The following is a 12,730-nucleotide window of genomic DNA, read 5'->3' on the forward strand; positions in this document are numbered from 1 at the left end:
TCCTAAGCAAGTGCCCTAACCACTGGGCTAACAGCTATGAAGCGTACAGCAGCAGCACCAGCTTCTCCAGATATTTTATGTGGTGCAAGGCAGGCAGCTAATTAATTACTACAAGAAATACTTAAGTGCCTAAGCCTGACTCCAAGCAGCAGATTCCTGTTCATGGATAGGTAGCACAGCTAGGTGCTTTTCTGCAGCTGGACTTATTGCTCACCTCCATGAAAGGGGTGGGGCTTAAGATACACCCTTGTCATCAGGGTCTCCTATTGGCTAGTTTAGGCAGCTCCCTGCCTAGCATGCTGGCTTTTGTAGATTGCATTCCGAGGTACCTAACTCTCCCCATTAAAAGCAGCAAAGAATCCTGTGGCACCTTATAGACTAACAGACGTTTTGGAGCATGAGCTTTCGTGGGTGAATACCCACTTCCTCAGATGCATGCCATGCATCTGAGGAAGTGGGTATTCACCCACGAAAGCTCATGCTCCAAAACGTCTGTTAGTCTATAAGGTGCCACAGGATTCTTTGCTGCTTTTACAGATCCAGACTAACACGGCTACCCTCTGATACCTTCTCCCCATTAATTGTATAGGGAGCCTAACTCAGGTTTCTGAATTGCAGTGTTCCTGTGATTTTCTAGGTTGGAATGCCTAAGTGCCTTTGTGGGTGTAGGCCTGAGAAATCTTAGGTTCCATTTCAGGCTCATCAGAGGAGTGTGTTTCAATGGCCACAAACTCCTATGTTTCCCTCCAACCGAACCCTGTCTCTTCCCCACTTCTGGTTCCTCATCCCTGTCCCATTTTCCTTACCTAGGCTGTCCGAGTCTCTGCTTCTCAGGCTTTTCATCTTTGTTCCAGTTTCCTTGCCCACCACCAAGTCCAAATTTCACCTCTCCAACTCCCCATCCCAATACCACTGTGTCCCCCCACTCTCTCTCCTAGTCTCCTGGCCCAGGCAGTCCCAGTCACTGCCCACCCCAACTCCCAGTCTCAGGTTCTGTATCGTCTCTATTCTCTTTGGCCCAACCTGCTCTCCCCACCTCTACAATTAACTGAAACAGCTTCCTCCTCCACTCTCCCTGGGCCCAACAGGAAGGTCCTTGAGAACACAGGAGACAGAGGCTCCCTGCTCTTAGTTCAAGTGTCTGGACCCAGAACAACCTGCAGCAGCCCAGAGCTGAAATTACAGGTAAAGTCCTTCTCAGCCGCAGGCTGGAGCATGCCCTGTGTGAACAAAATATTTGGGGAATTTGGCTGCTAAAATCTTCTCTCTGTGCACATATGCATAGTGCAGTTTTTCCAAATACATATAACTTCACCTAATGTGGGAAGATTTTCACAAGAACAGCAAAAGACACATGTCTCTCCCAAATGTCAAGTCCCTTCTCCAAGGTACAGGCTTGCTTATAGATTATCAAAGAAGGCCACCAGATTTATTTTTTTTAACACTGGCAAAACAATGTATTTTTCCATAGTCTTGTTCTCAGAAATGGATTGTGTGTTTTGGCTAAAATTCCCCCACACACAAAAAAGAAAACCCCACCAAAAAAGCCCCCCAAAACCTGAAACAAATCTAGTATGAAAAATTTCAGCCCCAACATTTAAAGTTTCGCAAAGTTATAAGCAACTGAAAACAGGGTCTTATAATGGGGAGTGCCAGGCAACCTTAGTAACAAGTGCTATTAGGGCCACTGACCCACCAGTGTGGGATTGCATTGCCATGGTCCTGTTTCTGAAGCTGCTCCATGGAAATAAAGGTGATCAGGGAATTGATCTGTTTTTTGCAGGCGGCTAGTGATTGAAGTGAACATCTATATACATCTGCTCCTCATCAGCTAGTCTGTGATAGAATTTTAGAGGAATTCCAACAGAGATGGTTGAATATAATTCTTGAATTCAACTTCCTGGCTAGTGTTGCTTGTTTAAGCGGGGGAATGGTCCCGCTATTGTGGGGAACTTTCCTGCCTTCTGCACTACCCCGGTGAAGTGGGCTAGCGAAAGGATCTGAGTCCTCGCACCCACTTCCTTTACCCAGAGGCCTCCCTGCCTGTGAGGACTCCCCTTCCACTCTCCTGTCTGGCAGAGTCCTCGTAACCCCAACAAGGCTGAGCCCAGGATTCCTGGGGGGCTTGACCCCCCCAACCCTGCTGTGGTCACCCAGGACGGGCTAGGGTGTCCCCACTCCGGGGTACTCTCTCTGCACTGGGCAACTCCCTGACCCACTGATCATTTCATATAATTTAAAGCAAATACAAGTTGTTAACAATTTTAAAAAAGAATAAGGAAAAATGGGAAAGTTTAAAGGAAACACGTCACCCTGCTCTGTGGCCGGGAACATCACAGCATTTCTGGAATGTCAGGGCAGTTCACAGTCTTCCTTGTAGGTCCCAGGCCTCCTTCTCAGGCCCTGGCTGTGCTACTGGGATGTAGCGGGTTGGACACTTGCTCTGGCAGTGGCCACACACTCTGAGGCTCTAGGCAGCAGGACCCTTCTTCCCAGCGTTGCCCCCGCCGTGTCAGGGTTATGATCCCCCTCCAAGTCTGGCCTGCAGAGCCTCTTGGCTGAGGCGTCTCCCTCTGCTGAGCCCCCTGCCCAGGGTCCCCCTTACTCTCCCCAGCTGCTCACCGCACCCAGCTTCGGACTGCTCCAGCCCCAGCTCCACTCTGCCTCAGCATGGCTGCTGCTGCTGCTGCTCTGCCTCTAGCTCTCTGGGCTGCTTCCCTGGCCCCTCTGGCTCTGGTTGCTGCAGCTCTGCTCCCAGGGCAGGTCTGCTCTCTCTGGGCAGTGCTCTGGTTTTGGGGCTGCAGCTCTGCTCCTAGCAGCTTATCTCAGGCCCCTGCTCTCTCCTTAGCTCGGCCCCACTCTGTCAGACCCAGGCAATTTCAGCTCACAGGGAGGACGGGATCCACTTTGGCCTCTTGACTCCCTGATTAGCCTGCCTGCCCTGTCAGTCTGGCTGACCTGGAGCATTGGCCTCTCCCCATTGTTCGTGGGGACTGTCAGTCTCAGGGTCCTGATTTCCCATTGACCCTTCCCCTTTTGGTACTGGGAGCTAGCCGACCAAAACACCCCCACTGAGTGTTACTAAGGGGGCAACAGTCCCCTTGCACTTGTTCTCTCTCTGCCGCCTCCCCAAATCAGGCATCAAATAAGGGAACTTAACTTCATTTTGTTGCTCAGGGTGGGTGGGGGAATTAAAATACAGCCTGGATACTTACAAGCACAGAGAATAATAACTAGAATATTGGATTCCTTCAATCTTTTGGTTGCATACTGGTGCTCATTATGGTAATAAGTTCTTTCCAGGTGAATAGATTGGCATATCAAAGTCTTTACTGGAGTTCATGGAATCTGGCTGTGGTTATAGGAAGCTCTGCTTTGTATAGGATGGTTTGGTTTTGTATTCGGGGTGTGTGTGAAATATTTAATGTCCTGTTTTTCACAATTGTTGAGCACGCACAGTTCCCATTGGTGTGAATGGTGCAAGGTCCCCAGTACCTATAAAAAGCAGGCCATAGATCTGCTTTAGTATCCCTCTAACAGGAAAGGAATAATCTATCTTGAAGGGGGATTTCAGTGCTTTTTTTTGCTTTTGCTCAATAAATAAAATTATAATAATGCATTCAGAATTTAACCGTAACCCCTGCTATTTACATCTTGAAGGAACTCCATGAGTATACTGTTTCCCATTTTTATATACAAAGTGCATGGTTTTCTGTTGGGGCAATTGAAGGGATGGAGAGTTTTGTAGAAGCTGCAGATGAAAAATAAGTGGGAGGTAAAATTTACAGTATCAGACTTGGTGGGGTTTAGTATTTTTATTTCTGTGCTATTTCCATTTCACACCTGTGTGGAATATAGTTAATTCTGTTATTACTTATCCCTTTCTCCACACACACACTCTGTATGAAATTTTGACCCTGGGAGATTTGCCATTGACTTCAGTGGGGCCAGAATTTCACCTTGTTTTAACAGGATAATTCCATTTGGTATATCTTGCTTCCCATTCTGCTTCTGCAACCATTACTCCTTGACTTCAGGTAGACTGCTCTTAGTAAGGCTCACAGGATTAGGCCCAAAACTTGTAAAGTATGAAAGGCCAAAAGCATGTCATTCTTGCTAGGGCATGACTACTACTCTGCTTTATTAGAGCTGGAAGTGCCATTATGTGTATTGTTTAAAAGGGTACTAATTCACTCTGGTTAACTTTTAATATTGAATATATTGAATAAAATACAATAAACTAAAGATACAGCCACATACTAAAAGGGATCCCTAGGAATGAAAATACAGCTACTGTGTACATGTCTGTAGAGGACATGCCCTTTTCATTCCCTCTATCCAATAAACCAGCCCATACAATTGGTGAACTCTCAGCAATAGGTAGTTTGTTGGCAATACCCCAGGCATGAGCTATGTACAGTCTACATCCTGATGTATATGCTCTTTGTTGCTAGATTTAAATGGAAGCCCGACAAAAGTGCCTCACTGAATTTCATACTTTTTCTGTCAACAAATATTATACAGACAAGTTTAGGTATAGGTAAGACTGGGGGCCAGCTGGTAAATTCCAAAACACGCTAGAGTTTTTAATGCCTTGAGGGGGAAAACCTGACTGAGCAGAAAATACCAGGTTATAATTTTTCAGGTGAGGTATTAGCTTCCAAACAATGAAGTTCTGAGACCTTTGGCCATTTATTTGGTGGTAGTATTTATGTCTAACCTTAATGGAAATTAACTTAAACCTAAACTGTAACACTAGACTACTGATCTGTGTCTTCTGGTGGCACTCACAGTGACCATATTCTGTGAATGTGGAAACACAAACACCCACATCTGCTTCTTGAAAATAATATACTTTCTTAAGAGTATAGTGAAATATGTTGCTAGAGGGCTGTATTGATGACAAGAGGGTAGAAATAACAGAGAAATCTACGCTATCATAGTTTTATTGTCAGTCCTGTCTATAGTGCAGCTTTGTAGCCGCCAGCATTAGTACAAACATTCATGCCAGCTTCCTCAGTTTCTTATAGCCTTAGTAAAAAAGTGTTTTTCTTCACATATCCTAGTCATCTACCCTTTGACCATGCTCATAATTAAACTTAATTCAAATCTACAAAATATAAAGTGTAATTATATTTAAAAAGGGGGAGGAAGGGAAAGGAAGAGAGGCTGGCCTTAACACTCTATTGGAAAAGTACTTGAAATTCTTCACATTCTTCTCCTGTTAACAACATGTTTACTTTTAATCACTGGGTTATTAGGATTAACACAAGTCATTGCTTCAAGCTCATCTAGTTTGAATTTAGTGAAAGCAAACTACCTCCTACAGACTCTAGGAAACATTCTTTTTCCACATAAATGTATTAATTTTCAAGAAGCAACTATGCAAAATAACGGGAGCCTGGACTAACTCTTCAAACCCACCATTCAGCACTGTGGTGCATGTCTGCATTCTAATTAAACACACTCTATTGCAAATTTCAGGATAATTTGAATATTTTCACAATGTAATTAACAAAGCAATCCCTATTTTAGAGATTTGATCTTACACCTACTAAATTGTTTTCATCTGTTTTAGTGAATAAGGGACTGCACTTTGGGTAGAGCAATTTTTTATTTTTTTCCCCCCTAAACTAATAATTTTAAAGTCTATCAATCATCATTAGTTCCAAGGTAGAGCTTGATTTAGGTTTTGGAGGAACTGAGTTTGTAGAAGTTCAAGCTTCTACTACCAAACGCTTCCACGTTTAATCAAATTGTCTTATTACCTGTCAAAATTTTCTACTAAGAGTACACTTAGGTAAATATTTCTTTATTAAATGATTAAATCCATAAATAAATTCTTTTAATTCATTGAATATAAAATTAAAATCATTTACAACTTATTCCAGTATTACGGGGGGAGGGTCAAAAAAAGAAAGCTACATTTTGATAAATAAAATACTCAGCTTTAAAACAACTGATTTCTGTTTGCAGTTAAACTATAGTTGGTACATAATAGCTGCCACCAGTGAGCACTCTAAAGTGCCCACCTCAGGAAGGAATGTATCTTCCAACTCATGTTTGGAAAAAAATAAAAAAAGCATGGTGTTAAAACTGAAGGATTTAGAAAAGTTTAAAGTTTTCATAACCAGAACAAACATTTATCTGATCAGTTACAAACAGAAAACAGCACATGATTAAGGTAAGGTGCTCCAAAAAGAAGCAATAAAGTTGCTCCAGTACTATGAAGCTTTAAGTATGCTTAAATCTCTGTTGCATTAGTGTCCAGTTGCACAGGGTGCTCTTGTAGTAGTATCTCAATGTTGCCCTCAAATGGGCAAGGCACCATTTCCACAGAGTTCTTTTCTCCGTTGCTTGTTACTTCAAAATTCTGATAACTCCCCACCCCATCACAATTTAGTCCCTAAATTTGTGAATGTCATTGAACAGTCTATAATAAGGGTAAGCTTCATTTGCATGTGGACAGTTGTAGTTGCATTTGCAAGACTGGATCATCATTACATTCTTAGTGAAAGTTTCTCCATCATCACAGCGGAACCTGATCTTGACGGTCCTGGTCTGGTGGGGGGTACAGCATCTTCCATCCACACAGGAGCCGCAGTATTTGGGGCGATATTTCTTCACACTGGAACAGCCAGCATAAGTAAACTTCATTGGAGCTTGTGACTTCTTGGTCTTGGTGCATTTCTTTCCCTTCTGTATGGAAGAGGTAACAATGTTATTAGCAAACAATTTCTTCGTAACATCCATCTTCGACCTAGACCCATCTGGGGGGAAAAAGGGGGCCTGTCTCAGAGATCTATATTTACCTTTAGGGAATCATAACTGGTCTGTTCACATGGCCGCACTTCACATATCCTGGTCTCTTTGATTAGTCTACAGTCAGGATTATCATTGGTGACTCTGGTAGAGATGCCAGTTCCACAAGTCTTTGAACACTGGGACCACGAAGTTGTCTGCACAATGCATTTGAGACTCTCAAAAGATCGGCTGTATGGCTCAGATCCAAAGACTAGAAGGGAGGAGAAGAAGAAGAAGAACTTGGCATAAAGTTTCTCATTGAGAAGAGGCACCAAGATATATGAGGAGTACAGCAAAGCACTATACCCATTGTATTCAACATATCCCCTCCCAATACAGTGTTACTAATATGCGCAATAGCCTTACTCACCAGGTAGCATTTTCAGTCCTCCTTTCACAATGGCAATCAGCTCGTTGTTCCTGGTTAATTCACCTTCAGAAGCATCCAGACCAAATTCTTCGTTGAAGAAACTTTCCAACTCCTCAGGAGCATCTTTGGTCTCATCACAGACCCATTCTTCACAGCACCGGCCAGGGACTTTAACCAGCCTTGGGTTGGCACAGCCCAGGTTAGGGAGAGAGAGTTCTTGCGGGCAGAGTGGGATGCAGCCCACAGCTCCATCTATGCATGTGCACTGGTGTTTACAATTGGGCTGGAAACTTTCACCATTCTGGTAGATTTTTGAGTTATATTCACAGGGTCTCCCCTCGGATTGGGCTGCAGAGATTAAAAGAGAAAGGAGGGAGTTAGAGGTGAGACCCGCTGTTTTAAACGCATGCATATTTGCTGCTCTGTTAAATTCGAGTTATGGTAAAGTTCCCTACGATCCCCTAGAGACTCAAGGCTAGAACAATAAGTTAGTCAGGAATCACTTTTCCTTATGCGCTTTTAGCGGAGCCCAGACATACTGAATTGCATTCCAGACTGCTGAAGTCATATGCCTTTCTGCCAAGCTACCAACAACAAAGCATAACCATACATGGACTCAAAATTACTAAACTTGGGCACTACGGGGACTATTATTATTTTTAAAGGAGCCAAACCACACGCCTCTTACCTCTGCAGATCCCCTTCTGAGCCGTGGTACTGGCGCCGAAATTGCATTCCAGCCCCTTGGTGTGATCACAAGGCTGGGTCTTACTGCAGTCCTCGTTGAGTTGTTTAGCGCAGACTTTACAGCAGCCGCAGTCGTCCAGAACCAGACCGACTCCCGGGGCACATTTGGGCACCTCCAGAGGGCACTGGCAGGCGGCCGGGCAGGCGGAAAGCGCCTAGGGAACGAAGCACATTAAAAGCCGATGAGTGTATGTGCTAAATGGCCCATGCATAGAGAGACAAACCCGAGATTTACGATAGCCCACAGTATGGACAGCAGCGCTCGTCCGCACCTAAAAGTTAGCGATGCTCCCAGTTTATGCCTTCACAACACATACACGCAGGCGATCGACTTTCCAGGGGTATATTTCGCGGCACGAAAGTGACCAAAAATGGCAAACAGATTAAAAAAACAAACAAACCTCGAAACCCTACGATCCCAAACAAAGTTACATGCAAACGCAAACTTACCAGCCTGAATAAGTGGAGGAAGGCAACAGCCAGAAAGAAATAACTGGTGGTTTGGTAGCTCATTGTTAGCGCAGGAACTGTTTTCCTACTATAGCTAAAAGAAAATAACAAACTAGAGTAGAGAGAGAGTCTGAAACTTTCCCTGCGGCTTTACAGGCTGAGTGGATCTCTTCTTGTGCCTGTAGAGACAGGAGTCTAAATCCTAAAGGGCTGTGAAAGCGTGTGCTGCTACGTTTTCTTCTTTTCTGAGAAAAGCAAGAGGGATATCAGGGCTGCTGCCTGGATCCTCCGCTTCTCGGGGGTCCCTTTGCAGTCTGAGGAGGCAGCGAGGGAGCCGCTCCTTATATACAGTGCTGATGCCGCCGCGCGTTGCAGCTGCACTGACGTTGAGCGTTCCAGAATGCTAAAGCATCCAGAATTCCAAAGCATCTCAGGAATGTTTCTTGGCGCGGTTTGCCTCCAAGCTCCTCCCTGTCTAAGTTGCACCTTTTTTTTTGTCTCAGTAAAGTAGTTCTACACCCCCCTGCCCCCAATTCCCACACTTGAAATGATAATTTAAATAATCCTCGCTTTAAGGATCTTTTTATGATCATGTGGGAAATGCATTTTAGGAGGTTCTTTTTAAAAAAGAAAGTTCCCAGTTTTCAGGCTGGGAAATGCTGTATGTAGATCCTCCCTGTGTGTTTATTAAGTAAGTTATGTATGACTGAATGTCACTCTGAAATATTGGGGGAGGAGGGGGATGTCCGGAAAAGCAGCACAAGTATGTTGCTGGAATTATGCACCTTCCTATCAAAGCCAAAAAACTTGATCCAGTGTGTGAGTGAGGGTGTGTATTTCAATGCCCTGGTGGCTTACTTTTAAATATTTATGAATGGGAAAGGAACACAATAAATAGCTCCCTAGTATCTGGCAAAGTTCCATTAAAAGGTCTTCCCTAGCTTTTTGCTTTGAGAGGTTCCCACTTATGTTATAATCATGGAAGGTGGAGGTTCTCAGTGCAGTGACTTTGAAGAATCCCAGAAAAAAGTTGGCTACTTTTTTACAGGTCCAGTACATATATAATCAGCTGACCTTGCCCAGCCCTCACCCCCAGGTTGTGTAATTTTTTTTTAAAGATCGGAATTTGAAAATACAAATAACTCTGCTACATGTTCTTATCCTAAGCCTTGCCCTAGGAAGGAGAAGTCAGACAACTCTTTTATATATACTGTTCCTTGGAAAAATGAAGAAACTGCTACACAGTGTTCTCTCTAATTTATAATCTTTAAAGGTGAAGTCGCTGCAAGAAAGTTGCTCCTTGGTTTAGAATTATTTTAAACTCTGGATTTTGAAATTGAATAAAAGGAACCTTTTAAATTATTATATTGAGTTTACTAGCCTCGTTGCTATTTTATTCTGCCTAAATACTTTAGGAGGGCAGAATAACAAACCTTAGATTTCTATGGAATATTGACCTCTCTATGACCTTCACTCCAGCATACAATGATAAGCAATTAAAATAAACATCTGCCTAAACTATAGGTTAACCCTAGAGGAGTGAACATTCAAAGACTAACCATGTTACTTTTGTATAGTAATACTCATGCATAGACTTTTTTAAAGCTTTTAATATATTCTCTACATACCAAATTTACATTAATCCAGTCATTTGTTATTGGGCTTTTTATTTCAGAGGAAAATCCTTGAGTGTTTTAGATGTCTAGTGTTTAGGCCAGGAACAGGTTAGGAGAAAATCCCAGGCCCTGCAGCACATACATCCCTCTGCAGTGTTTATCACCAAAGTTTTTAGTAATCCTCAATATGGTTAGACTCATTTAGGGATTCCTCCATGAAGCTAAAAATTTAGGATGTGGGGGGGGGGGGGAGAAGTTCCTAGCTTCTGTTGTGGCATTTTTTTAGGTTTCATGTCTGTAAGTATTTCCAGATGGTGATTCAGACACCAGACGTAACAATATTTCCATATTTGGTATAGCAGTAGCCTGCATTTTTCACATTTTTCTGCTCTGTTATCCAACCACAAAGCATTCTTGACAGCTTCAAATGGTGTTAAATATAGACTTAACTTCTGTTCCCAGGGCAGGAAATTCTTTGGAATTCCTGTTTTTCATGCAATCTGTCTATCATGATTTAGTAGAAATTACAGTGGAGGAGCCAACTGTAGCTTGCTCGTTTATTGAAAAAAGAAAGTAGTTTAGTCTGCTACCCAACAGCGTTACAATAAATCCCCATTCCAAGGATTTTTTTTCTTTGCAAACAGATTACGGTTACTAACACAAGTTTGTTTTTTGTTGCCTTCAATGACTGAAGGTGGAAGAGCAGACCCACAGCGGAGGAGAAACTTGACAAAAACCTCCAATGCCCTTGGAAACCAGAGGTGGTGGGGAAGAAGTAGCGAGGGAGGAGATGGGCAGAGGAAGGGGGAGCTGATTAACCTGTCTGCCTAGCATTTCCAAACAGTATGTGTCTCTGTGTGCTGCTCCTAAAGGATAGGTGGTTAGGGAGGGAAAGCAGCACCGGCCCCGCTGCTAGGAGGAGAGAAGCTCAGACGTCTTGTCGCCTGCTCCTTTCCACCAGTGAAAGGGTTACAGAGAGGATCATTTCATGGTGACTGGTTGGGGGACTGTGCACATGTTTCAGGGTAAGTGTTGCTCCCGGTGCTAAATCTGTTTAGGGGGCTGGGGGATGTGTGTGTGTGTGTGTGTTTGGGTTTTTTTTTTAAAATACAGCGGGAATAATAGGCAGCTTTGTTGGACCTTGCTGGAGCCACAGAAAAGGGAGTTTGTTGTTGTCTTGAGAGCGCCTGCTCCTAGACTTGGCTTTAGATTGAGTGGTGTGGGGGGGACTCTGCTGCCAGGGAGGTGAAGGTGACACAAGAAAGGGGCCAATATAATAGGGCCACTGTCTTCAGCAGAGGCTTGGAGCTGCAGCCTGAACCCTACAGTGGAGTTTCCAAAACATATGTGGTTTTGTTTTACTTCTCAAGCATGTATCTTTTCTAACTGGCTCCAGCCACCCCTCCCCCCCTGTCCTTCCCCCCCCTCCCCAAAGGAATAGAGCAGGGCTGATGGATAAAGTCCATCTTTGTTGATTCTTCTGGAGACCATTTTCCCTCCTCCCCATCAACACCCCACCACCATCACCCTGGATAAATAAATTAACATGAGGAAACCATCTGTTGACCCGAAATGGTGGCAAAAGGGACCAATTTAAGCATAAAATAATTCTCCCCCACCCAACCCCCTCTGAAAGTGCCTTTACAATTATAAGAGAGACAAGGTGAGTGAGGTAATATCTTTTATTGGACCAACTTCTCTTGGTGGAAGAGACCCAGCTCAATGGAAGTATTTTACTGGAAGCATTTCTGCTTTAAAGGTTCTTTCATGGCCTCCCTGTTTCAGTTATGTTTCATATGGTGCCAGTGTGGGAATGTAGAGAGTATGAAAAGGAGACAGAAAGAAGCATTTGTGTGGCTGTCATTGCACTGAAGCTAGTCTCAGCAGCAGCTGCCCCCAGAGCTGTCACTGCTGTGAAGGTGCTGCAGCCCCATGCTGGAAGGGAATGGGCTGCACTGGCCCCTGCTCAGCCCATTGCTGAGGCTCTGCAATGAGGGAGAGAGAAGTGAGTCTGTTGCCAGTCTTATTTCCAGCTTCAGCACAAACTTAGGATGTTTCCAGCTCAGTTCCATATTTGGTGAAAGTCTTGTGAGCTTCGTCATCCACCCGATGATGGGGATGATGCAGCCTAAGCAGCAGCCACCAAGCTCCTTTTAGAAAGAGGAAATCAGGGGTCTTTGACCTGCATACCAAAAATACAGGTCACTGGAGAATCTGTGGGCATGTTTTCAATCTTTCCCTTCTGAGCCTGGGGGAGGGGCTTGGGGGGGTTTCCTCCACGGGAGAGTTTACTGATGACCATTGTGCCTCAAGAATGAATATCATCAATTCATCCTGGCATGTAAAACACATTAAGTTAGGGATAGGACGGAACAGCTGCATTTGTTTTACATTGTTTTAGAGATGGACCCAAGCCATGAAGTTCACATTTGGATCTGACAGTCCTCAGAGTTTGGGTGGGATGAGGGATTTGGATGATGATTTTGTTTTGACCCATTACAGAGATAGGGACCAGTGCAAAGTTTGGATCTGGGGCCAAATTTTCCCAATGCCCTTGAGGGATCTTGGTTCTGGGCTAATGTTTTTCTGCGGTTTGGTTAGAACAACAGAATCACAACTTTATGTATTTGTTTTTGTTTTCATCTGTGAAGTCACTTTGCTCCGAGTTCCATAAGGGAAAGGAAAAACGCAGCTGATCTTGTAATCTGGAAGTGCCTGGAGGAGTTTAGGAGAGCTGAGAAGA

General features: G+C 43.9%; 3 protein-coding genes across 3 annotated transcripts in view; 1 reads left to right on the top strand and 2 right to left on the bottom strand.

Annotated features, from left to right (window-relative positions):
* Nucleotides 1–12,730, bottom strand: part of LOC127055317 (uncharacterized) — a 210,018-nt gene that overhangs the window by 194,966 nt on the left and 2,322 nt on the right. The gene's annotated exons all lie outside the window — the stretch shown is intronic.
* Nucleotides 5,797–8,700, bottom strand: CCN1 (cellular communication network factor 1). Its single transcript, XM_050962210.1, has 5 exons — nucleotides 8,372–8,700; nucleotides 7,863–8,076; nucleotides 7,175–7,522; nucleotides 6,813–7,015; nucleotides 5,797–6,699 (listed from the first exon to the last, which is right to left on the bottom strand). The coding sequence occupies exons 1-5, from the start codon at nucleotides 8,432–8,434 to the stop codon at nucleotides 6,400–6,402; spliced, it is 1,128 nt and encodes a 375-aa protein (XP_050818167.1). The 5' UTR covers nucleotides 8,435–8,700; the 3' UTR covers nucleotides 5,797–6,399.
* Nucleotides 10,646–12,730, top strand: part of DDAH1 (dimethylarginine dimethylaminohydrolase 1) — a 146,691-nt gene continuing 144,606 nt past the window's right edge. The window contains exon 1 of the mRNA XM_050962197.1: nucleotides 10,646–11,012. The gene's annotated coding sequence lies outside the window, so the exon portion shown is untranslated. The remainder of the gene's footprint in view (nucleotides 11,013–12,730) is intronic.

The sequence above is a fragment of the Gopherus flavomarginatus genome, chromosome 7 (assembly GCF_025201925.1).
Source record: "Gopherus flavomarginatus isolate rGopFla2 chromosome 7, rGopFla2.mat.asm, whole genome shotgun sequence".
In the NCBI taxonomy this organism is placed as follows: domain Eukaryota; kingdom Metazoa; phylum Chordata; order Testudines; family Testudinidae; genus Gopherus; species Gopherus flavomarginatus.